This window comes from Sapajus apella, unplaced genomic scaffold (assembly GCF_009761245.1).
Source record: "Sapajus apella isolate SASKATOON/1434 unplaced genomic scaffold, GSC_monkey_1.0 scaffold15, whole genome shotgun sequence".
NCBI lineage: Eukaryota > Metazoa > Chordata > Mammalia > Primates > Cebidae > Sapajus > Sapajus apella.
In genome coordinates, this window is record NW_022436955.1 from 557,542 (window position 1) to 584,093 (window position 26,552).

At 41.9% G+C, this 26,552-nt stretch overlaps 1 protein-coding gene and 1 long non-coding RNA gene across 4 annotated transcripts in view; one reads left to right on the forward strand and one right to left on the reverse strand.

Moving 5' to 3' along the window:
* AMFR (autocrine motility factor receptor) overlaps positions 1 to 26,552 on the reverse strand; it is a 53,912-nt gene that overhangs the window by 9,374 nt on the left and 17,986 nt on the right. For all 3 annotated transcript variants that reach the window (XM_032283909.1, XM_032283910.1, XM_032283911.1), the window contains exons 5-10: positions 25,216 to 25,256; positions 24,921 to 25,053; positions 23,217 to 23,350; positions 22,271 to 22,381; positions 16,982 to 17,172; positions 14,069 to 14,172 (exon numbers count right to left, since the gene is read on the reverse strand). In XM_032283909.1, coding sequence (XP_032139800.1) covers positions 14,069 to 14,172; positions 16,982 to 17,172; positions 22,271 to 22,381; positions 23,217 to 23,350; positions 24,921 to 25,053; positions 25,216 to 25,256 — 714 coding nt within the window. The remainder of the gene's footprint in view (positions 1 to 14,068; positions 14,173 to 16,981; positions 17,173 to 22,270; positions 22,382 to 23,216; positions 23,351 to 24,920; positions 25,054 to 25,215; positions 25,257 to 26,552) is intronic.
* Positions 1,180 to 26,248, forward strand: LOC116555412. The gene is made up of 4 exons (XR_004270525.1): positions 1,180 to 1,322; positions 2,709 to 2,718; positions 15,142 to 15,146; positions 26,238 to 26,248. It is a non-coding gene; the product is annotated as an uncharacterized LOC116555412 (long non-coding RNA).

Sequence of the window (26,552 nt, forward strand, 5' to 3'; positions counted from 1 at the left end):
CTTAGGGGTCTAGGGTGAGGGTGTGTGTTGGCAGAACAGACACAGGCCTGGCCACACCACCACCCATACTTTCATAAGGGCAGCTCTGGGCTTTTTTTTCACATATGTAAATTAATTTTATATATGTTTCTACCCAAGGTTTTATTTTCGGAAAAGTTCTAATAACTAAAACAAAAAAAAGAAAAAGGAACAAAAAAAAATGCCTTGGGGCACAATAAAGTCCTCCTGAGATATCGGCTCCCACGAACATGTTGTTATAACTGCAGAAAGGGTGGGAAGTATGTCTTAATGTCAGAACCTTGATGAAAAGGTCTGCACCAAGCCCTGCTCAGAGTTCTTGCCAGGGGTGGAAGGTTGGTGAGATAAGCAGCGCCCAGGGCCCTGAGCCTCCTTGCTCCTGCAGCCAGCTTGTTTATGTGAGCATGAGGTGATCATTATTTTCCCAGGTCAGGTCAAATCTAACTGGGCAAGAGTCCATAAAAACCTCTAAAATCAGATAAAATTTCTCCTCATTCTTAAACAGCTTCCCCCTCATTTCCCAATAAAAAAAGCCTGAGACTCATTTTACTAGCCCAAAGCTTTTCTACCAGAAAATCTAGCAAGTTAAATATTAGATCTTAATAAAAAATGCATGGTTCCAGTATATTAGTTGTACCAAAAATAGTCCACTCCAACCCATCACAGAACTGGAGGAAGAGGAGCCAGGGCCTGCCTGAGAATTCTAAATAACTCCAAGAAGAGAATTCTGATTCCAAGGAGGGCTGCACACCCTTGAAGTCTGACTTGTTAAAGGAGGTGGGGGGTGGTCCAGTTGCTGAGCTTCAACGGCTGCCTGACCCGAGAACCCCTGCAATGCCTGCCACGAGCCCAGTAGTAGCTGCACTGAGCTACCACACTCCCAGACCACCTATACCCACCAAGGTGTCACCCTCACTCTCTGCTGACAGCCCAGCTGAGGTTTAAGGAGAAAGCGGGGCCAACAGAGTCATGCCTTCTTCTTTTATTATGGCCCAAAATGGATAAAATTTACCATCTTAACCATTTGTCAGTGTAAGTGAGCCCTCAGTCCCACTGCAGGAGTGTTTCACAGGCTGACTCCGCCAGCCATGGATCAAGTGTTATGTGGTTGCTGACAGGTACTGTACAACTAAGTCGAGGATGGCCGTGTCTGTGCTGCACATACACAGGTTTTCTTGTCATTATTTCCTAAACAATACAGTGTAACAACTATTTATAAAGCATTTACACTGTATTAGGTATTAGAAGTAATCTGGAGATAATTTAAAGCATAAGAGAGGATGTGGGCAGGTTACATGCAAATGGTATCCCCCCACCGTTTTCCTTGTGTTGTTGTTGTTACCTTACACTATTAAGGTTAAAGTGCCCCATTTTACATCAGAGACTTAAGCATCCACGGATTCTGGTGTCTGAAAGACGGGGTCCTAGAACCAGTCCCCAGATACCAAGGGATGACTAGATAGTGTAGATCTTCTGAACTTTTTCATCTTGCAAAAGTGAAACTGTATCTAAGAACAACAGCCCTATTTCACCTCACCCCACCCCTCCTGCAGCCATCACTCTGCTTTCTGTTTGTAAGAGTTTCACATGGTATTTGTCTTTTTGTGGTAGAACTATTTCACATAGCGTAATGTCCTCCAGGTTCGTTCATGCTGCAGAGCATGTGACAGGACTCCCTTCCTTTTGAAGGCTGAGTACTATTCCACTGTAAGGATTTGCCAGATCTTCCTTATCCATCCATCTCCAGCAGATATTTCAGTTGCTTCCACCCCTTGGCTTTATAAACCAAATCTGGATATGCCTGTAGCTATATCCATCTGTCCTCACAACCCTCTCTCCTGCTCACCTCCCCACCTCAGCCTGCTCTTTCAGTTGACTCTTCTATTTATTCTGTCCCATCAATCTCTACCCCTCTGGTGATCATCCTACGCACATACGAAACATGCTTTCCAATCTACCTTTAAAAAGCAACAGCCAGGCGAGGTGTCTCATGCCTGTAATCCCAGCACTTTGAGAGGCTGAGGCGGGCAGATCACGAGGTCAGGAGATTGAGATCATCCTGGCCAACATGGTGAAACCCCATCTCTACTAAAATACAAAAAAATTAGCTGGGCGTGATGGCGTGCACCTATAGTCCCAGCTACTCTGGAGGCTGAGGCAGGGGAATCACTTGAACCTGGAAAGCAGAGGTTGCAGTGAGCTGAGATCACACCACTGCACTCCAGCCTGGTGACAGACCAAGACTCAGTCTCAAAAAAAAAAAAAAGGAGAAAACCTTAATTGTAACTGACAAATTGCTACAGACTCAGTTTAACAACTCTGAAAGGTAAAAACTCCAGGGCACTCAGGCAGAGGGGGCTCCCCTCTAATACTGTGAGATTCAGCTCCAGGAGTGATCAGGTTTCTCAGTAAATACCGGACAAGCATCCCCTCCTGCTTCCAGCACAGCACCAGTCAGACGGATATGTTAAAATTAAACCCAGAGGTATTGACAACAGGGTTCGTAGAAGGTTCGAGGGCCAGATCTTGATGCCTGACACTGGTTATAGGAGCAACAAGAAAACAAAGCACATGCTGCCCAGTGGCTTCCGGAAGTTCCTGGTTCACAACGTCAAGGAGCTGGAAGTGCTGTTGATGTGCAACAAATCTTACTATGCTGAGATCACTCACAATGTTTCCTCCAAGAACAGCAAAGCCATTGTGGAAAGAGCTGCCCAGTTGGCCATCAGAGTCACCAACCCCAATGCCAGGCTGCATAGCAAAGAAAATGAATAGACAGCTTATGTGCAAGTTTTGTGTTTAAATAAAACTGGCATCTTCCTTCCTTAAAAAAAAAATACTCTTGGAACCAATAAACAATTACAGTAAGATTGTGATATACAAAGTTAACATACTGTAGTCAACTGTGTTCCTATATACAGAAACGAGCAAGTGGAATTTGAAATTAAAAACACAGTACTGGCCGGGCACGGTGGCTCAAGCCTGTAATCCCAGCACTGTGGGAGGCCGAGGCGGGTGGATCACGAGGTCAAGAGATCGAGACCATCCTGGTCAACATGGTGAAACCCCGTCTCTACTAAAAATACAAAAAATTAGCTGGGCATGGTGGCGTGTGCCTGTAATCCCAGCGACTCAGGAGGCTGGGGCAGGAGAATTGCCTGAACTCGGGAGGCGGAGGTTGCGGTGAGCTAAGATCGCGCCATTGCACTCCAGCCTGGGTAACAAGAGCGAAACTCCGTCTCAAAAACAAACAAACAAACAAACAAACAAACAAAAAAAACAGTACTATTTATATTAGCCGCAGCAAAACAAAATATTTAGGAGAAAATATGTATAAGATCTATACAAGGAAAATTACATAATCTTGATAAATGATATCAAAGAATGAAATCAGTGGAAAAATAGCCCAGGTTCACGGACAGAAAGACTAAATACTGTCAAGATGTCCATTCTTCCCAACTTGATGTACAGATTCAATGCAATCTCAATCAGTATCCCAGCATGCTATTTTGTGAATACTGACAAAATGACTCTAAAGGTTATATGAAGAGACAAAAGACCCAGGATAGCATAGCCAATACAATATTGAAGGAGAACAAAGTTGGAGGACTTGACACTGCCTGACTAAAAGACTTACTATAAAGCTATAATAATCAAGACAACGTGATATTGGCGAAAGAACAAATAGATCAATGGAAGAGAACAGAGAGCCCAGAACTAAACCCACATAAATAGTTAACTGATTTTTGACAGAAGAGGAAAAGCAACACAATAGAGAAAAGATAGCCTTTTCAACAAATGGTGCTATAACTGGCCATGCACATGCAAATAATCTAGACACAGACCTTATACTCTTCACAAGAATTAACTCAAAATTGATCACGGGCCTAAATGTAAAATGCAAAACTATAACACCCCTAGAAGCTAACAGAGAAATAAATAACCTAGGGTACGGCAGTGACTTTTTAGATATAACACCAAAGGCATGATCCACGAAAGAAAATAATTGATATTGGACTTCATTAAAAGTAAAAAGTTCTGCAAATGACAATGTCAAGAAAATAAGACGACAAGCCACAGACTGGGGGAAAGTATTTGTTAAAGACACAACTGATAAAGGACTTGTATCCAAAATATACAAAGAATTTTTAAAGCTCAAAAGTAAAAAAAAACTTGATCAAAAAATGGGTTTAAGACTTAATACAGGCCGGGCGCGGTGGTTCAAGTCTGTAATCACAGCACTGTGGGAGGCCGAGGCAGGTGGATCACGAGGTCAAGAGATCAAGACCATCCTGGTCAACATGGTGAAACCCTGTCTCTACTAAAAATACAAAAAATCAGCTGGGCATGGTGGCGCGTGCCTGTAATCACAGCGACTCAGGAGGCTGGGGCAGGAGAATTGCCTGAACCCGGGAGGCGGAGGTTGCGGTGAGCCGAGATCGAGCCATTGCACTCCAGCCTGGGTAACAAGAGCGAAACTCCGTCTCAAAAAAAAAAAAAAGACTTAATACATACTTCACCAAAAAAGATATACAGATGGCAAATAAGAATATAACAAGTTGCTCCACATCATATGTCATCAAATAAAAACAAGATACCACCACATATATTAGAATAGCCAAAATCAGAACACTGACAGCACCAAATGTTGGTGAGGATGTAGAGTAACAGGAACTCTCTTTCACTGCAAGATGATATAGCCACTCCGGAGGACAATTTGGCAGCCTCTAACAAAAGTAAACAATTTTACCATTTGATCTAGCAATCATGTTGTTTAGCATTTGTATTCATCCATTTTCACCTTGCTGATAAAGACATACCCAAGACTGGCAATTTACAAAAGAAAGAGGTTTAATCGACTTATAGTTCCACATGGCTAGGGAGGCCTCACAATCATGGCGGAAGGCAAGGGGGAGCAAGTTACATCTTACATGGATGGTGGCAGGCAAAGAGAGAGAGCTTCTGCAGGTGAACTCCTCTTTTTAAAACCAACATATCTTGTGATACTTATTCATTATCATGAGAACAGCAGGAGAAAGACCTGCCCCCATGATTCAACTACCTCCTACTGGGTCCCTCCCACAAAATGTGGGAATTCAAGATGAGATTGGGTTGGGAACAGTCAAACCATATCATTCCGCCCCTGGCCCCTCCCAAATCTCCTGTCCTTACATTTCAAAACCAATCATGCCTTCCCAACAGTCCCCCCACAAAGTCTTAACTTATTTCATCATTAAATCAAAAGTCCATAGTCCAACATCTCATCTGAGGTAAGGCAAGTCCCTTCTGCCTGTGAGCCTGTAAAATCAAAACCAAGTGAGTTACTCCCTACATACAATGCGGATATAGGCCTTGAGTAAATACAGCCATTCCAAATGGGAGAAACTGGCCAACAGAAAGGGGCTACAGGCCGCATGCAAGTCCGAAATAAGGCAGGGCAGTCAAATCTTAAAGCTCCAAAATGATTTCCTTTGAATCCATGTCTCACAACTGGGTCATGCTGATGTAACAGATGGGTTTCCATGGTCTTGGGCAGCTCCACCCCTGTAGCTCTGCTGGGTACCGCTTCCCCTCCGGCTGCTTTCACAGGCTGGCATTGAGCGTCTGTGGCTTCTTCAGACATGCATGGCACAAGCCGTCAATGGATCTACCATTCTGGGGTCTGGAGGACAGTGGCCCTCTTCACATAACTCTACTAGGTGGTACCCCAGCAGGGACTCTGTGTGGGGGCTCTGACCCCACATTTCCCTTGTGCACTGCCCTAGCAGAGGTTCTCCATGAAGGTCCCATCCCTGTGGCAAACTTCTGCCTGGGCATCCAGGTGTTTCCATATATCTTCTCACCTGAAGGCTGAAAAGGCTTGGGGCTTGCACCCTCTGAAGCCAGGGCCCAAGCTCTACATTGGCCCCTTTCAGCCATGGCTGGAGCAGCTGAGACATAAGGTACCAAGTCCCTAGGCTGCACACAGCATGGGGACCCTGGACCTGACTCATGAAACCATGTTTTCCTCCTAGGCCTCTGGGCCAGTGATGAGAGGGGCTGCTGTGAAGACCTCTGACACGCCCTGGAGACATTTTCCCCACTGTCTTGGGGATTAACATTCACCTCCTGGTTACTTATGCAAATTTCTACAGCCAGCTTGAATTTCTCCTCAGAAAATGGGATTTTCTTTTCTATTGCACATCAAGCTGCAAATTTTCTGAAATTTTATGCTGTCTCCCTTTTAAAACTGAATGCCTTTAATGGCACCCAAGTCACCTCTTGAATACTTTGTTGCTTAAAAATTTCTTCTGCCAGATACCCTAAATCCTCTCTCTCAAGTTCAAAGTTCCCCAAATCTGAAAGGCAGGGACAAAATGTCACCATTCTGTTTGCTGAAACATAACAAGAGTCACTCTTGCTCTGGTTCCCAACAAGTTCCTCATCTCCATCTGAGAACACCTCAGCCTTGATTTCATTGTCCATATCATTATCAGCATTTTGGTCAAAGCCATTCAACAAGTCTCTAGGGAGTTCCAAACTTTCCCACATTTTCCTGTCTTCTCCTGAGCCCTCTAAACCGTTCTAACTCTTGCCTGTTAGCCAGTTCCAAAGTGGCTTCCACATTTTTGGGTATCTACTGTAGCACCCCACTCCTGGTACCGATTTACTGTATTAGTCAATTTTCATGCTACTGATAAAGACACACCCAAGACTGGCAATTTACAAAATAAAGAGGTTTAATCAACTTACAGTTCCACATGGCTGGGGAGGCCTCATAATCATGGTGGAAGGCAAGGAAGAGCAAGTCACATCTTACATGGATGGTGGCAGGCAAAGAGAGAGTGCCTGTACAGGGAACTCCTCTTTTTAAAACCATCATATCTTGTGAGACATATAAGACTTATTCACTATCACAAGAACAGCATGGAAAAGACCTGCCCCAGTTATTCAACTACTTCCCACAACACATGGGAATTCAAGATGAGATGTGGGTGGGGACACAGTCAAATCATATAAGCATCTCACCAAGGAAGTTATAAACTTATGTATACATAAAATCCAGAACATAGATGTTTATAGCAGCTTTATTTGTAACTGCCAAAACTTGGAAAAAATCTTAAAGGAAGCAACCAAGATGTCCTTAAGTAGATGAATGAATTAATACTGTAGTATAACTTCAGCAAAGTCTCAGGATACAAAATCAATGTGCAAAAATCACAAGCATTCCTATACACCAATAACAGACTTAAAGAGAGCCAAATCAAGGCCGGGCGCGGTGGCTCAAGCCTGTAATCCCAGCACTTTGGGAGGCCGAGGCAGGTGGATCACGAGGTCAAGAGATCGAGACCATCCTGGTCAACACGGTGAAACCCCGTCTCTACTAAAAATACAAAAAATTAGCTGGGCATGGTGGCGCGTGCCTGTAATCCCAGCTACTCAGGAGGCTGAGGCAGGAGAATTGCCTGAACCCAGGAGACGGAGGTTGCGGTGAGCCGAGATCGCGCCATTGCACTCCAGCCTGGGTAACAAGAGCGAAACTCCGTCCCCAAAAAAAAAAAAAAAAAGAGAGCCAAATCAAGAACGAACTGCCAGTCACAACTGCTACAAAGAGAATAAAATACCTGGGAATACAACTAACAAGGAACGTAAGGACCTCTTCAAGGAGAACTACAAACCACTGCTCAACAAAATAAGAGAGGACACAAACAGATGGAGAAACATTCCATGCTCATGGTAAGGAAGAATCAATATTGTGAAAATGGCCATACTACCCAAAGTAATTTACAGATTCAATGCTATCCCCATCAAGCAACCAATGACCTTCGTTACAGAACTGGAAAAAACCACCTGAAGCTTCATATGGAACCAAAAGAGAGCCTGCATAGCCAAGTCAACTTTAAGCAAAAAAAACAAAGCTGGAAGCATCACATTACCGGACTTCAAACTATACTACAAGGCTACAGTAATCAAAACAGCATGGTACTGGTACCAAAACAGAGAAATAGACCAATGGAACAGAACAGAGGCCTCAGAGGCAACCCCACACATCTACAACCATCTGATCTTTGACAAATCTCACAAAAACAAGCAATGGAGAAAAGATTCCCTGTTTAATAAATGGTGTTGGGAAAACTGGCTAGCCATGTGCAGAAAGCAGAAACTGGACCCCTTCCTGACACCTTACACTAAAATTAACTCCAGATGGATTAAAGACTTAAACATAAGACCCAACACCATAAAAACCCTAGATGAAAATCTAGGCAAAACCATTCAGAACATAGGCATAGGCAAGGACTTCATAACCAAAACACAAATAGCATTGGCAACAAAAGCCAAAATAGACAAATAGGACCTAATCAAACTCCACAGCTTCTGCACAGCAAAAGAAACAGTCATTAGAGTGAATCAGCAACCAACAGAATGGGAAAAAATTTTTGCAATCTACCCATCTGACAAAGGGCTTATATCCAGAATTTACAAAGAACTAAAACAGACTTATAAGAAAAAAAAAACAAACCCATTCAAAAGTGGGCAAAGGATATGAACAGACACTTTACAAAATAAGACATACATGAGACCAACAAACATATGAAAAAATGCTCATCATCACTGGTCATTAGAGAAATGCAAATCAAAACTACACTGAGATACCATCTCACACCAGTTAGAATGGCAATCGTTAAAAAATCTGGAGACAACAGATGCTGGAGAGGATGCGGAGAAATAGGAACACTTTTACACTGTTGGTGGGAGTATAAATTAGTTCAACCATTGTGGAAGACAGTGTGGCGATTCCTCAAGGACCTAGAAATAGAAATTCCATTTGACCCAGCAATCCCATTACTGGGTATATATCCAAAGGATTATAAATCGTTTTACTATAAGGACACGTGCACACGAATGTTCACTGCAGCACTGTTTACAACAGCAAAGACCTGGAACCAACCCAAATGCCCATCAATGATAGACTGGACAGGGAAAATGTGACACATATACAACATGGAATACTATGTAGCCATAAAAAATGATGCGTTCATGTCCTTTGTAGGGACATGGATGAACCTGGAAACCATCATTCTCAGCAAACTGACACAAGAACAGAAAATCAAACACCACATGTTCTCACTCATAGGTGGGTGTTGAACATTGAGAATACATGGACACAGGGAGGGGAGCATCACACACTGGGGTCTGCTGAGGGGAAATAGGGGAGGGACAGCGGAGGGTGGGGAGCTGGGGAGAGATAGCATGGGGAGAAATGCCAGATACAGGTGATGGGGAGAAAGACAGCAAATCACACTGCCATGTGTGTACCTATGCAACAATTTTGCATGTTCTTCACATGTACCCCAAAACATAAAATGCAATAAAAAAAAGTACTGTAGTATATCCAGACAATGGAATATTATTTGGTGCTAACAAGAAATGAGCTATCAATCCCTGAAAAGATATAAAGGAAACATGCATGCAAATAATTATGTGAAATAAGCCATCTGAAAAGGCTACATACTGCAGGATTCCAAATGTATGGCATTCTGGAAAGGCAAAGCTATGAAGACAGTAAAAAGATCAGTGGTGCCGGGCACGGTGGCTCAAGCCTGTAATCCCAGCACTTTGGGAGGCCGAGGCGGGTGGATCACGAGGTCAAGAGATCGAGACCATCCTGGTCAACATGGTGAAACCCCGTCTCTACTAAAAATACAAAAAATTAGCTGGGCATGGTGGCACGTGCCTGTAATCCCAGAGACTCAGGAGGCTGGGGCAGGAGAATTGCCTGAACCCAGGAGGCGGAGGTTGCGGTGAGCCGAGATCGCGCCATTGCACTCCAGCCTGGGTAACAAGAGCGAAACTCCATCTCAAAAAAAAAAAAAAAGATCAGTGGTTGCTAGAGGCTGGGGGAAGGAAAGAAAAGGCAGAGGGTGTATACAGAATCTTTAGGGCAGTGAAAATATTCTGTATCATGTGGATACATGTCACTATACATTTGTCCAAACCTATAGAGGGAACACAGAGGTAAACCATGGACTTTGGGTGATTATGATGTGCCAACACAGGTTCATGAACTGTAACAAACATACCCTTTGCTGAGGGATGTTGATAATAGCGAAGCCTGTGCATGTGTGGGCACAGGAGGTATATGGGAAATCTCTGTACCGTCTTCTTAATTTTGCTGTAAGCCTGAAACTGCTCTAAAAAAGTAGTCTTAAAAACAAACAAACAAAAAAGACTCATGAGTACTCAAAAGAATTAGAAGCAGGGTCTCAAAGAAATATATGCATATTCATGTTCACAGTAGCATTACTCACGATAGCTAAAATGTGGGAGCAATGCAAGTGTCCAGTGGCAGATTAATAGATAAATAAAATGTGGTATATACATACAATGAAATATCACTCAACCTTAAAAGGAAAAAAATTCTGACTTGTGCTACAACATGGATGAACCATGATATTACGCTAAGTGAAATAAGCCAGTCACAAAATGACAAATATGTATAATTCTACTTATATGAGGTACCTAGGTAGTTAAAGTCATAGAAAAAGCAAGTAGCATATTGGTTGCCAAGGGCCAGAGGGAGGGGGAAATTAGTAGTTAACTGTTTAATGGGTATAGAGCAGGGGTGTCCAATATTTTGGCTTCCCTGGGCTACACTGGAAGAAGAATTGTCTTGGGCCACACATAAAATATACTAACACTAACGACAGCTGATGAGCTAAAAAACAAAAACAAAAACAAAAAAAAACCTGCAAAACATCTCCCAATGTTTTAAGAAAGTTAATGAATCTGTGTTGGGCTGTATTCAAAGCCATCCTGGGCTACATGCACCCACAGGTTGGACAGACTTGCCACAGAGTTTCAATTTTGCAAAATGAAAAGAGTTCTATAGATGGACAGTGGTGATAGGTGCACAATGTGAAAAACATTCACTTTCTTTTCTGTCGAAAAAGAATAAATACTAGCATTGCCTTATATGAGCCTATAAGCCTTCTAAAGCAACGTAATATATAAGAAACTAACCCATGTTATTAAGGGGACGTGGGAGCTGGGCACACAGGAAAAGTATGGGAGCATGACTTCGCTGTATACTCCTGTAGTTTTCAAAACTTGTAAATTAATTTTTAATTCAAAAATCTTAAAAACCAAAACACAACCCTGGATGCCACACCCCTATCAAGCTACCACCTCTACTGCTCTGTGTCCTTCTTCATAACACTTCCTCCTATGGTCTATTTCTTAAGCTCCCATTCATTTCAATCCACCACAATCTAGTGTCTAACCCCTTGGGCCATGGAAAGTGCTAGTTATTCTCCAGCTAATAAATCACCCCCACTGGGCCAAATCCAACATGTACTTCTATGAGCTCATCTTGTAAGAATTCCGCACGCTTGACTCTTCCCTCCTGGAAACCCAAAATCCTCAGTGCTGTGCTGCCACCTTCTCCTGGTTTCCTTCCCTCTCCACCGGCTGTCATGGCTCGTCCCTCTCTGTAAGACCTCTGAACATGGCAGGACCTAGAGCTCTGACGTCAGTCCTCTTCTCTTTGTCCCCTGCTGTAGATGTCACCTCCAGGCTTCAATCTCCCAAATGTGCATCTCTCGCTTAATAGCCTAAGGTCCAGAACGGTCTATAGAACATCCCAAACTTACCCAAACAGAATGCTGCGCCCCATCCTCATGCCTGTGTCTCCCAAGTTTGTCTATCTCATTACATGGTACCACTGTCAATTCAGCTGCTTAATTCAAAGCCAACAAGGCAGCTTCCATTCCACCACTTCTCTCATCCCACTACCCCCATATCCAACCAAAGCACCAAGTCCTGCCAGCTCACCTTACACGTATCCTACATCTGCCACTTCTTTTCACCTTTATTACCAACACCCCTGTCCAAGTCCCCGTGTGAGTTTGCCTTGACTACTGCAGCAACATCTGAACTGCTGGTCCTGCTGCTTCCATTTCTGACCCTCTATAATTCATCCTCCTCCCAAAAGCAAAATCATTTTGTTAAATGTTCTGTCAGTCCCCTGGTGGTGGTGGTGGGGTCTGTAAAAGCTCTGACTGGCCTTCTAACACTTTTACAAGATATCGATTTGGCTGTGGCCTATAAAACCCTGCATGTTCTGGCTATGCAATCTCAATTTATATCACAGTCTTGGTCCCCTACTTGCTAGGCCCCAAACATAACGGCCTTTCTCAGTTCCCAACACTCTCACCTCATGGCCTTTGCACCTACTGTTTCCACTGCCTCCTTCCGCCAATCCAGCTCCATCTCATCCTTCATGTCTTAGCTTATATACTCCTCAAAGAGAACTTCTCCAAATGCCTCTTCTAAAATGCTTCCTCTGGCCTCTACCCACCCACTCCACCACACTGCCTGCCTTATTGCTGCCAGAGTACTCATCACCATCAGCAGTCACCTTATTTATATTTATGACCTGTCTCCCCAGTTAGTATCTACCCTACTTGAGAGTGAGACTTGTGTCTACCTTACCGACATTGTAGGTGCTATTCATCATAGTGCCTGTCTCAGGAATCGGCTCTCAGTTCAAATTTGTTCAATCCATCAGTAAAGATCAACTAATTAACTTATAAACCAATGACCTTCCAAAGCACTGGCAAGGGCTTATCCAGGTCAGCCAGAGGTCCTAATCCAAGCAGGGCTAAGGTGGTTTGCACTGGATTTCAACAATGGTGAAACATGTTTCTCCATCATTGTAAAATAACAACACATTCCTTTGGAAAAACACAAAGAAACTTGAAGTATTCAAACAATATCCTTGAGCAAATACCATGCCTCAGCATTTCAAAGCATATACACATATGCATACACATGCACGCACGCAAACACACATACACACACACACACACACAATTTTTGAAGGAAAGGGAGGAAGAGATGAGGAACAAAAACACACATCTGGTGAGCCTCATACAGTTTTTCTTTTTCTTTTTTTTGAGACAGAATTTCGCTCTTCTCACCCAGGCTGGAATGTAATGATGTGATCTCAGCTCGCTGCAACTCTGCCTCCCAGGTTCAAGCAATTCTTCTGCCTCAGCCTCCGAAATAGCTGGGATTACAGGTGCACACCATCATGCCCAGCAAATTTTTGTATTTTTAGTAGAGACAGGGTTTCACCATGTTGGACAGGCTGGTCTCGAACTCCTTACCTCAGGTGATCCACCTGCCTTGGCCTCCCAAAGTGCTGGGATTACAGGTGTGAGCCACTGTGCCCAGCCTTTCTGTTTTTTGTTTTTTTTTTTTAAGAGATGGGGTCTCACTCTGTCACCCAGGCTGGAGTGCAATGGTATGAGCACAGATCACCGCAGCCTCAAACTCCTAGGCAATCAAGCCATCTGCCTGCCTTGCCCTCCCAAAGTTCTGGGATTACAGGAGTGAGCCACTGTGCCCAGTCTCATAAAATTTTTAATAAAAGGCACATCATTCACTCGAGTCAATAATTCCCCAAAATATCTTGGCTAAAGGCTGGATGCAGTGGCTAACGCCTGTAATCCCAGCACTTTGGGAGGCCACGGCAGACTGATCACTTGAGGTCAGGAGTTCGAGACCAGCCTGGCCAGCATGGCGAAACCCTGTCTCTACAAAAATTGGCCAGGCGTGGTGGCACATGCCTGTAATCCCACATGCCTCCCAGCCACTCAGGAGACTGAGGCAGGAGAACTGCTTGAACTCGGGAGGCAGAGGGCGCAGTAAGCTGAGATCGCACTCCTGCACTCCAGCCTGGGCAATGGAGCAAGACCCTGTCTCCAAAAGAAAAAAAATTTTTTTGGCTAAAATCAAAGGAGTCCCAAGGAAGGCCTAGATCACAACAGAGTGAACCTGGTAGTGTTCAGAAAAGGTTAGATTATCCACCACAGAAATAAAATGAGTTTCAAAATTTAAAACACAGGAATGTAAACAGTTCCAATGAATAAAAAGAAGCCCCTAAAAATCCTTCTATTCTGCCAGAGCAGAGTAAGACCAACAAGGTCATATACCCAGCACACACACTCTAGCTGTTCCTTCCCTCCTAATTCCTAGTGATCCTCTTATAGCAGCTAGCGGGCCTTACCATTGCATTGAGCTGGGAGTTGCTGGCCTGCGTAATGCCAAGAATGTTGGTTGTGTGCATCACTTCAACTGAAAAACTGGGCAGCCAGCTCGCAATCCGAGACCCTGAAGAAAACAAGAATCCAGCATAAGTTTCAGAGCCCTGACTCTTTCCCCTGTCATCTGCTCTCAGGCAGCCACTGTAATGGCTGGTGTTCAGTGAGTGCTTCCTGTATGGCAGGCCTCTCGTGCCATGTTCCACGTGACTAGCTCATTTAATCCTCACTACACCCCACATGGTACCTCCTATTATCATTTCACTGTAACCTTCTCAAAGGTACGGCTCTAGTACCCTTGGTCTTTGGTCTCTGAGGCACTCAGAAGTTAGGGGACTGGTCCAAGATCACACAGTTTAACTATGATGGCCAAAATGTGAAGCCACACAGGCAAGCTCTAGAACCCTTCACTGCTGAGCTCTCCTGCCTTCCAGGAGGACTGGATCCAGCCCAGCCCAGCGTCGCGCACTCAGCCTGGGAGATGAGGAAGTTTTTCAAGGCTCTAAAGCTTCTACGACACATGAGCTCTGGCTCCTCTCTTTCACGCTCTACACAAATGACTACTCATTTAGAGGCATTTTCACATTTACTTTCAGGAAGTATTTTTACCTAAATCTTAAAAGCCTTGATTTTCTGATTCAAAATTCTTTTTAAATTGTGCTGTTTTACAACACAGGCTTATGGACTAATGGCAACAAAGAGTCTGCTGCTTCTGTTATTTTCCAAAAAAAACAGGAGCCCAAGATACAACAGCACCAAGAATCAGCTGTAAAACAACCCAACATCAAGCTACACACTTAAGGCTGCTTTTCATTCCTTCACAAAGAAACACTGATCCATGGAATAGAAATGCAAGTAGAATGACCACCTCAAAGGTCTTGCCAAACAAAATGTACCCATTTAAGAAATGGATACTTGTTTCATATGTACTAACTAGGGAGAAATAAAGTTGATTTTATCTATTTTGACTAAATTTTTAGTAGTCATAAATCATAAAATAATGGATTACATAACCAGGTCTCATCTCCAATATTGCTAGTATATGTCAGAAGTTTAACCCTTCATTCACAGGCACCAAATTGGGCCCTCCATACCCCTCCAGCATTCTGGGGCGAGTGAGCCAAGCCGCCCCATCTACTCTTCTGGGAGATGTGACTCTATTCCCCCTGGTCCTTTCTTTGCAGGATTTCACCAACATGACACCACCCCTACTGCACCCCATTCTTGAAACTCAAATCAGGGATGCTTGTGTTACAGTAATAATTATAAACATGAACTCACAGAATTTAGTGATACTGGACTGATGAAAATCAACAGCAGCTCACTATGAATTAAGGAAGGATAACCAACCAGACCCTGATACAAGCACAGCCTTAGAATTTTAAACGTGATTTTCATTATAACTCCTTTTAACACTGCTGACAGGCAGAACATTTATATTTTATGAACAAAGCAATAGGGTTGCAGCTCTGATTCTGCTTGTGGTACTCACTAGAAAGGCTTCTCAATGATAGTTCATTATATGCTTAAATGCTACACAAATGCAACACATTATGAGCAAAGTTTAACTATTGAGCTGATTAAGTGTACTCCTTGAGAACATGGTTGATTCAGTTTTACTTCTCTACTACTCTCCTGTCCCATCCCGCCCATGATGACACGGAATCTAGCAAAATGCCTGGCACCTCTCTGTTGGTTCTATCTCTACCTATCCAACCATCCATTCCACCTAAACACTTTCAATCAAAATTGAAATACAGTCAATGCATAGCTTAACAACAGGGACTTGTTCTGAGAAACGTGTTGTTAGGCGATTTCATTGTTGTGCAAACATCATAGAATATATTTACATAAACCTAAATGGTATAGCTTACTACACACCTAGGCTATATGATATAGTCCACTGCTCTAGGCTACAATCCTGTATAGCACGTACTGTACTGAATGCTGCAGGTAACTGTAACACAGTGCTAAGTATTTGTGTATCTAAACATATCTGATAGGAAACATACAGTAAAAATATGGTATGTAAAAAACAAAAAAGTACACCTACATAGTGCACTTACCACGAATGAAGCTTGCAGGATTAAAGCTGCTCTTTGTGAGTCAGTGAGTGGTGAAATGTGAAGGCCCAGGACATTGCTGTATGCTACTGTAGACTTTATAAACACTGTACATTTAGGTTACACTAAATTCAAGAAAAAATGTTTCTTTCTTCAATAAATTAAATTTAGCTTACTATAAGTTTTTTACTTTATAAACTTGTTTTAACTTTTTGACTCTTGTAGTGACACTTAACTTAAAATCCAAATACCCTGTACAGCTGTACAAAAATATTTTCTTTCATTATATCTTTATTCTGTAAGACTTTTTATATTTCTAAAAGTTTTAATTTTATTTAAAAAATTTTTTTGTTAAAAACTAAGATAGAAACACACACATTAGCCTAAGCCTACACAGGTCAGGAACATCAATATCACTGTCTTCCACCTCCACGTCCTGTCCCACTGGAAAGTCTTCAGGGACAGTACAAGCATGGACCTGTCATCTCCTAGAATAACAATACCTTCTTCTGGAATACCTCCTGAAGGACCTGCCTGAGGCTGCTTTACAGTGAATTTTTTGTATGTAAGTATGAGTACACTTTAAAATAATGATAAAAATTATAGTAAAACCAGGCCACAGGAATTTTTTAGGTCCATCATCATCTTACGGGACCACTGCCGTATATGTGGCTTGTCATGGACTGAAATGTCGTTATGGAGCACATGAGTGTATAATATTAAACTGGTCTGTACAGGGTAATTTATAATTAAAACAGTATCTGCTTAGGGGAGAACACCCCTTAGGTACAGTTTTAGAGGTTGAAACCAACTAACCATCGAAATGGAAGAAGTGATTGTGCTGGTTTAAGCGAGGTCTCCCTTCAGCTGCTGCTACAGGAACCAAATTCTCATCCAAGTTCTCTCCTTGATGGTCTTCCCTGACACGATTATTGTCGGCGATATTAAGAGACATTCTGCATGTTGGACAGGAGGTGTCCTGTTCCAGCCAGGAACGAAGACAGGAGCTACCAAAAAGTCCAAAAGAAGATATGTCAACAACCTTGATTGTCCCTTAGCACACACTTTGTGAGAATTTACCAGAAGTACTCTGGATGTATTAAATGTGCTCCAATTTCATTTTCTCTCTACCACTAGTGAGATTTAAGTGTTGAAAAGCATTTATGGACATTATCTCCTTGCCTTACTATACTTCTAGCATGTCCTGCTGGGAACATTAATTATTACATGAAGTCATCTACCAAGTTCCTGGTTGTGACCCCTCTTCAATGGGACTTCCTAACATGGCTCACCATCTTCTTGTCCAACTTCATTTGGCTACTTCAGAATCCATGTGGCTGAATCATCCAACATCCTGGCCTCTCATGTCCTTGAGTTCTCTACTCTGACACTCATCTTTCACTCTGCTTTAGCTACCACAGTCATAACCTTGGCCTTGTCTTCAAAATCTTGATGTCAAAAATCTCACTCACTCACTCAAGCTCCTCTCCTTACAACTCACTTATCTGGCACCAAACTTCCTAAGACCTCCTATCTGCTTTTTCCTCAAGCATGACAGCCCTACAGGTCCCTACCTCCCCCTCCCCGGCTAACCTTTAAACTCTCCTCTCCATTCACCACCTCAACGTCCTCCACCCTCTTCTCTTTGCATGCTGCTTTCCCAACAAGGCCGAAGCTTCTTTTGCTCTCTCTCAGGAGATGATAATGCCTTAATTATGGTAGACACTCACTAAATACTTGAGGTGTCCATTAAAGGAAAGGGTACTAGAGTAAGAAGCAAAAAATGTGGGATCTGGTCTCAATTCTTCTACTAACTAGATGTGTGATCCAGGCGGTCTCTTCAACCTCTCTTGACTAGTCCTCTCCACTAAAGAAAGAAATGGCTAGATGAATTAATCTCCAAGGCCCTATCCATTTTATGAGAATTTGTTATCTTTCTCCAAGGGCTCAAGTAGGCACTGAATAAAAATGCTGTGTCTTCTTTTAAATATCTGTGAACATGTGTAGATATAAAGTTATAAAGGAAAACCTCACCATAATACGATAACCCTCAGAGTCTCTAGCAACCGAATGGTACATAAGTAATAGGAGTTTCCTAGAGGACAAGATGGAACTGCTACTTACTGTCTCTGTGTCATGAGACTACGTGACAGTCATGTTCCAAAATAATGTCATCTGTCTTTATGTGCATACCCAACTCTATCACATTTTGCAATAATTATCTATAATTTGTCTGTGATAATTCAGTCAAATAAATTACTTTTTTAAAGTCCACTTCTCCTAGTGACACCCTTAAATCACAACACTAGTATAATAAAATTAGCCTGTGGGGGATTACAAAAGTATGTAAGATCCTTGCCTTCCAATAATGCTACACTGTGACATACTTTTTATAAGCAAATCTAAATTTATTTCATAGACTGTAAAATCCTCTCACATTAAATTTAACAGCCTAAAAACTCCAAGGTGAGTACAACTAGTTAGATATAGTTTTCCATTAAAAATTAAATGCTAGAGTCCTTAACTGAGAGAAATCAAACTTTAGAGAGAAAACAGATCTACTCACTGGACTCCGAAATGTTGCAAAAATACCCTCTGTAGCAACAAATTACCTAGCTATTGTGTCTGCAAGAATATAGACATTATCACAAATTAAACTGAATTTTCCTTAGATCCTCAGCACACAATGTATTCCCGAAGCTACAAAGTAAAGCAAACCAAGAGCACGTCCTAACAACTATTTGTTCACTCAACCCAAGGCAGACAAGTGTTTTAAAATTAAATCCTAACTCTTAAGCAACCACTGAGTAAAGAAGAAATCACTTGGAAAATGAGACACTTTGAGACAAATGAAAACAAAAACACATGCCCAAACTTGCGGGACGCAGTGGAAGCAATGTCAGAGGCAAACTGGTAGCAGAAAATGCCTAAAAAGAAGAAAGCTCTCAAATCAGAAGCCTAACTTTATGCCTACAGAACCAGAAAAAGAGCAAACTAAACCCAAAGCCAGCAGAGGTATCTAGAGTAACCACAGAGACGAAAAATAGAATGGTGGTTGCCAAGGGCTTTGGGAGGAGCAGAGGGGGGCTTGTTGTATACTGGAGACAAATTTAGTTTCGTAAGATGAAAAAGTTCTGGAAACAGATAGTGATGAAGGCTGAACAACAACGTGATTGTACCTCATGCCACCAGACTATCTGCTTAAAAATGGCTAATGATAAATTTTATGTTGTGTTTTATCAGAATACAAAACTATATTTAAGAATTATTACTAAAAAACAAAACAAAATCCACCATAATAAGATAACACTTCATACACACAAGAATGGCTATATCAACAAAAATAGAAAATGACAAGTGTTGGCAAGAATATGAAGAAACTAGGCTGGGCGCAGTGGCTCACGCCAGTAATCTCAGCACTTTGGGAGGCCAAGGCGGGCGGATCACCTGAGGTCAGGAGTTCAAGACCAGTCTGGCCAACATGGTGAAACCCCATCTTTAAATATATATATACATATATATATGAAGAAACTAGAACCCTCAGGTATTATTGGTAGGAATATAAAGTGATACAGCTACTGTAGAAAACAGTTTGGCGTTTCCTCAAAAGTTAAACATAGAATTATCATATGACCCAGCAATTCCACTCCTAGGCATATACCCAAAAGAAGTGAGAACAAGTCCTGAAACAGATATTTCTTACAAGTGCATGTGCCTAGCAGCATTATTCACAATAGTCAAAATGTGAAAACAACCCAAATGTTCACCAATGGATGAATGGATAAACAAATTGTTTAATTTATAAAATTATTTAAATTCACCCATTAAAAAGTAATGAAGTACTGATACATGCTACAACTTGGATGACCTAAAAAAAATACTAAGTGAAAGAAGCCAGTCACAAAAAGTCACATGTCGTATGATTCCTTCATATGAAATGTCCAGAATAGGTAAATCCATAGAGACAAAAAGTAGATGAGTGGTTGCCAGCTGATGGAGAAGGAAGGAATGGAGAGTGCTTACTTAGTGACGATGGGGCGCTATTTTGGGGTGATGAAAAGGTTTTGAAACTAGCGAGAAGGGTGGTTGCATAACATTGTGAACACACTAATAGCCACTGAACTGTACGCTTTAAAATGGTTAAATGGATATTATCTGAATTTTGCCTCAAAGAAATTAAATCCTAAAATTAATCTAACCATATGCTTGAAGATATTATTTCTGAGCTAAAATAGAGTTATTCTGAGCTATTCTTCCCAACTAGCCTCCAAGCTCCTTAGGGACTAACCAAAATAATTTTGAGAAATGTGCGCAAATTCCCTGGTCTTCCCAACCTCAACAAACAATATCACCCTGCAACCAATTGCCCAAGACGCAAAACTGGAGAAAGCCTGGCACCTCTTTCATTCCTCACTTTCCCTCAGCCAGTCTAGCACCACATCCTTCCAGATCCCCTCAAATCTGTCTTCTCACTAACTCTTCTTCTACCACCAGAGTCTAAGCTATTCTCTTTTTTTTTTTTTGGACGGAGTTTCATTCTTGTTGCCCAGGCTGGAGTGCAGTCGCATGATCTCAGCTCACAGCAACCTCTGCCTCCTGGGTTGAAGGGATTATCCTACCTCAGCCTTCTAAGTAGCTGGGATTACAGGTGCCTGCCACCAAACTTGACAAATTTTCTTGTATTTTTAGTAAAGACGGGGTTTCCCCATGTTGGTCAGTCTGGTCTCAAACTCCTGACCTCAGGTGATCCGCTCGCCTCAGCCTCCCAAAGTGCTGGGATTACCCCAGAACCACTGCAGCCATTACTAACCAATCCCCCTGATCTTCTCAAACAGCAAATCTTACCCGCCAATCCTTACTTAGCCTTCAATAGCATCTCACCACTCCCAATGGTACTCCAGACCCTGCCTATGTGTCTTCTGCCTCAGCAGACACCCCTTTCCTTTACTCTCTGGGATTTCCCACACAGCTTCTCTTTCAGTCTCTTCCATTTCTTCTTGCTGCACAAATGCTCCCTCTGTCTCAAGTACCTAGTACCACCTGATCCCTCCTTTTGCTGACTTAACTCCCACTTATCTTCAAGAGTCACTTCCTTCAAGTTGGAGTTGGAATCCTTTGTTACAAGCTCTCAAGAACCATGTTCCTTTGCTTTAAAGCACTTAACTCATTGACACTTTAAAATTCATAAATGTGCCTGGTTCATTCATGTTGGACTCCTCTACACTATAAGCTCCAGGAACGCAATGACCACACTGGTCATTTTCATTTTGTCCCCACAGCCTAACACAGCACCCAGCACATTAAAAAAAAAAAAATCTGTCAACAAATATGTTAAGTTACTGAGATTCTAGTTCCAAAGCCCTATATTAAAAAGAAGAAGAAAAACTCTTTGAGATTGTAAAATAAGAAAGGAAGATTAAAGATTCAAAGATCAGAGCTTTCCCAATATGCAAAACTGAAAACACATGCAAAAGGACAAAAGCTACCTCAGGATCCATCAACATCAAACATAAAGCCTATACACAGAGTCATTTACGTGAGACAGACAGAGGCCCAGTGATATCTCGGATCTACTCCCATGCAGAAGGATTACTGAAGAGATTATTTTGTAATCCTGGACGACAGGCACAGCTCTTCTGTGCTGGTTAGTGGTCCTGGTCTAGTCCCTATCTCCATCCACTTCTCTGGTGTGCTTTTAGGTTTGAGGGTATGTACAAAATGCAAAATTATATATTCTGTCTCCCAATTAGCTAATAAGCTGTCTGAAAGCAAGGAATCCTCCCAATCCTTTCTTTTAAATCTTACAGGCATACTTACTGTACTTCAGAGCTAAAATGGAGAAGACATATTATGAAGACAGCTAACATATCCAGAAATTAAGATGGCAAACTATGGGTGGGAAACAGTCCTATGATGTAGGGAAGAGGCTAAGGCACAAAGAAGGAGACCCAAGAGCTTCCCAGAACACTCATTGCCAGCAGCAAGGCCAGGCTGAGGTAATGTCCCCAATCCTCCACTAGGATGAGTCTCAAGCCTGGGTACAAAACACACCCACACGCCCTGGACAGAACACCAGTCCCACACGGCCCTGCACAAAGCTCCTACTTGTGGAAAAGATGTCCACAGGGCAGCTTCCGCGCAGCCTGCATGGAGTCCCAGCAGATAGCACAGTCGTCATTGTTGACAGCCAGCTCCTCTGGAGTCGCAACTGCAAACCTGTGGAAACAAAACAAGCCCAGCAGGAACCTGAGTCAGTTCCACACACACTAAACACCACTTTATGGGCTGCACCTGTATCACAGCACAGTTACAAAGAAATTGTGTTCAGCAAAACATTTTTGATAATCAGAAATAGAATTTATCTTCAAAGCCCATTAAAAAGTGAGTGAGAAACTTATGCACAGGAACTCTGTCTTAATAATGGCTGCTGTTAGTGAAGACTTTGGAGACCATATCTGGACAAATCAGAGAAGCAAGGCCCCTGGAGATCCAAACTGTGTCCCTGGGCACAAAGACGAGATCTAAGCTGTGCCCCTGAGCACAAAGAGGATATCCATTAATCTTGCACCTCCAAGTGTGGTTTAGTCTCAGCTTGGCAAAAGAGTGCCTCCTTCAATGAGGTTAAGTATGTATGTGTAAACACACACGTGCAGAGAACAACTGAGACCCGCTTTCAGGAAATGAACAGGGCAGAAGCCCAATGAAGCGTCTATTTGATAATAATGACAATCAAATAATGATGAATAAGAGCCTAATACTTACTGAGCACTATGTGCCCACTACCATTTTAAGTACATGAATTATTGCACCAAATTCTCCCAGTAGTTTAGGCAGAAGGTTCTGTCATCATCCCTAATTTAGAGGCGAGTAAATTGCCCCAAATCACACAGCACCTAAATGGGGATTCACACCCAGGCAGTCTGACTCCAGAGCCTCTCCTCTCCACCACTCTGTTATCAGTTTGCAAACATACATTCTGACATCTGAGATCTGCTACTATTAAAAAGCGAAAATGAGTAAATGTAGGCAACATCAACTTGTGCTTCCTTACCTGGCCTCCATGTTCCCAACCACGCGCAGGTAGTTCTTGTGCCGACGAATTCGACGCTGCACCTCATGAAACAGGTAACGCAACTGCATAAAGATGACCAGGCTGGCCATGGATAACCAGATGTTGCCAAATAACTTAAACAGAAAGAGAACAAAACACACAGTAAAAGTAAACATGAACCTGCTAGTGAGGAAGGTGCAGTAGGCAGCGGAGTCTCTTTACTATTGGTGAACGTGAACTGCAGTGTCTCTCAGAAAGGAAATACACAGATTTATCATATGATTTAAACAATGCGCATGCTTGTCAGCCTAGGTGTTCCATTGCCAGCCATCTTTCCTGAGAAATTCATCAGCAATGGAAAAGCTTTACGCAAAAAGATGTCTATCCATGCAATTATAAAAGAGAAAATATGACAATAAACAAAATGCCCAGCAGAAGAATAGGTTGTAAACTCAAAAAATGTGTAATTATATAGTCATTAATTACATTTATTATACTAAACAACTACATATTACTATTATGTTTGTATAAACGACAGTTCTAAAGGTCAATTATATGGGAAGATAGTATTAGATAAATGAAAAAGTATTAAACAAATGATAAAGATATAACTATCTTTATCAAACTAATATATGATAAAAAAAATTATGTAAAGATGTGAAATAGCAAACAACTGAATATAACCTAAATAACCCATTGTGGGATGTGGTTCATTAAATCATGGTATAGTTACCTGATGAAATTTTTATCCTGAAAGTATTAAAATGGCTTAAAAGAACTGATGCTAGCATAGCAAAATGTTCATAATACATTAGTTAAAAAAAAACTGTATGTCTAAAATATGATGTCAACTTATAAATGTATGTATTCAAATACATAAAAAGAAGCAGTTAGGAAACAAGCATGAGGAAAAAAATTAAAATTTAAAAAAAGACAAAAAAATCTTAACAGTTATCTTTGGCCATTTGTTTTTGTCCTTTTTTGAGGGGGAAGGGAGGCTTTTTAAAAAAAAGAATTACATGCTTTCTTAAAAAAGTATGTTTTCAAAGTTTCTTTTAAAAAGTAGACTTAGAAATGTCCATGTCTAGCCCAATAATTTTAAAATGCTACTTGCTAGGCTCATAATTTAAATAAGTTGCCCAGCAACTATTTTGAATCTCACCATTATTAGATCACTGAAGTTCTAACCAATGAAGCAGATCTACGACACTGTAATTTCTAACATACCAAAGTAAAATGTAAACGATGGTGGCAGGAATGTGGGAATTAAGTATAAAGACTTTTTTTAAATTACAAAGATGGAAAACGTATAAATCCGTGAAGTAGCGAACATTGCAGGAATTCTCATTACCACCTACAAAGTAACTGCTAAATATGTAAAGTCATGGAAACTATGGAGAAAGGTAGCTTCTTAATTTCATGCAAAAAGAATGATCTATTGACTTGGTCAGCAAAGTTAAAAATAAGTCTCCCATAACAAGAAACACCTCCTGAGTTGGCACGAGCCAAAGCAGTTCCATAGCACTGCCTTACACCCAGTGGCAAAAAGAGGGACCCTAGCTTTGCAACCATATTCATTTTTAGTCTTTTAAGTAGTCCATCCACATCTTAATCCTAAGGTTTCATTTTTTAATGAACAAACCATTACTGCTCCTAATTCTAAAAGGCTTGCCCTCTGTTAGAGCTCCATCTGAGGGAACTTACCAACATGTGAATGTGGTGCATGAGGTCCAGGGACAGGAGAGTGAGCTCCATGACGAAATCTGTGTAATAGACGTATGTCCCCTTTCCTTCCCACGTCCCTTCATGGTTGAGGTCCCAGAGGTGAATTACGTATCTGTAATGAAGAGAGAGAACACCTTATTAATTTACTGTTACAACTGAATTTGGTTTAACCATGTTGTAGTTTAGTCAGATTTTTATATATTTCATACCCGCTACATCTTAAAATCAATTCTATGAGTAGGCCTCGATCACCTCCCTCCCAAATTTTACTCACCGTAAAATCACATGAGCAGTCCTCACTGTCACAAGAAGAGACTATAAAAGAGGATATTTTTCATTTTAGTAAAATTTAGCATTGTTCAGACCAAATTTATTTTTATAAAATGATAAAAGACAAACATTTCTCGGTTCAATTAAAAATCACATTGTTGGCCGGGCGCGGTGGCTCAAGCCTGTAATCCCAGCACTTTGGGAGGCCGAGGCGGGTGGATCACGAGGTCAAGAGATTGAGACCATCCTGGCCAACATGGTGAAACCCCGTCTCTACTAAAAATACAAAAAATTAGCTGGGCATGGTGGCGCGTGCCTGTAATCCCAGCTACTTGGGAGGCTGAGGCAGGAGAATTGCCTGAACCCAGGAGGCGGAGCTTGTGGTGAGCCGAGATCGCACCATTGCACTCCAGCCTGGGTAACAAGAGCGAAACTTTGTCTCAAAAAAAAAAAAAAAAAAAAAAAAAATCACATTGTTCAAGTTTACCCATTATTTTATTTTCTCTGCTTCAAATTTCCATGAAATATTTTTATGATTTAGAAACCCAATTTATATTGAGGAAAAGTCCTGTTAACAGGTGACAACCAATTACACCTGTCCATCTCCTGGGAATCCCCCTATAATCTTGAGGTTCACCTTGGTAGTTTGACCATCAATTCTATTTCACATAGAATTAAATCACTGTAACAGATTACTTAGAAGGGTGATGCTGTAACTCCGAATATAGCTTAGGTACTGCTATCCTAGATAAGAGGACCTGCTCTCTCCCTAGTGCTTTGTGCACTCCCTTTGTCCACCAGCAGAAAAGAAAATGAAAGAAATCAAAAGCAAAATAAGGTTGGCCATGTCATGCCTTTAACCTCAGCACTTTGGGAGACCGAGGCAGGAGGACTGCTCAAGCTCAGGAGTTCAAAACCAGCCTGGGCAACATGGTGAAACCCCATCTCTACAAAAAATACAAAAATTAGCTGGAAATGGTAGCATGTTCCTGTAGTCCTGGCTACTTGGGAGGCTGAGGTGGGAAGATGGATTGAGCCTGGAGGTGGAAACTGTGGTAAGCAGAGATCATACCACAGCACTCCAGCCTGGGTGACAGAGCCAGACCCCAGACCCTGTCTCAATAAATAAATAAATAAGCCTCTCATGGCTATTTCCCCCTTGTACAGACAAAGTCTCACTATGTTGGCTAGGCTGGTCTTGAAGGGCATTTTTTATTATAGAAACTGATGGCAAGGCACAGTGGCTCGCATCTGTAATCTCAGCACTTTGAGAGGCCAAGGTGGGTGGATTGCTTCATCTCAGGTGTTCAAGACCAGCCTGGGTAACATGGCAAAACCCCA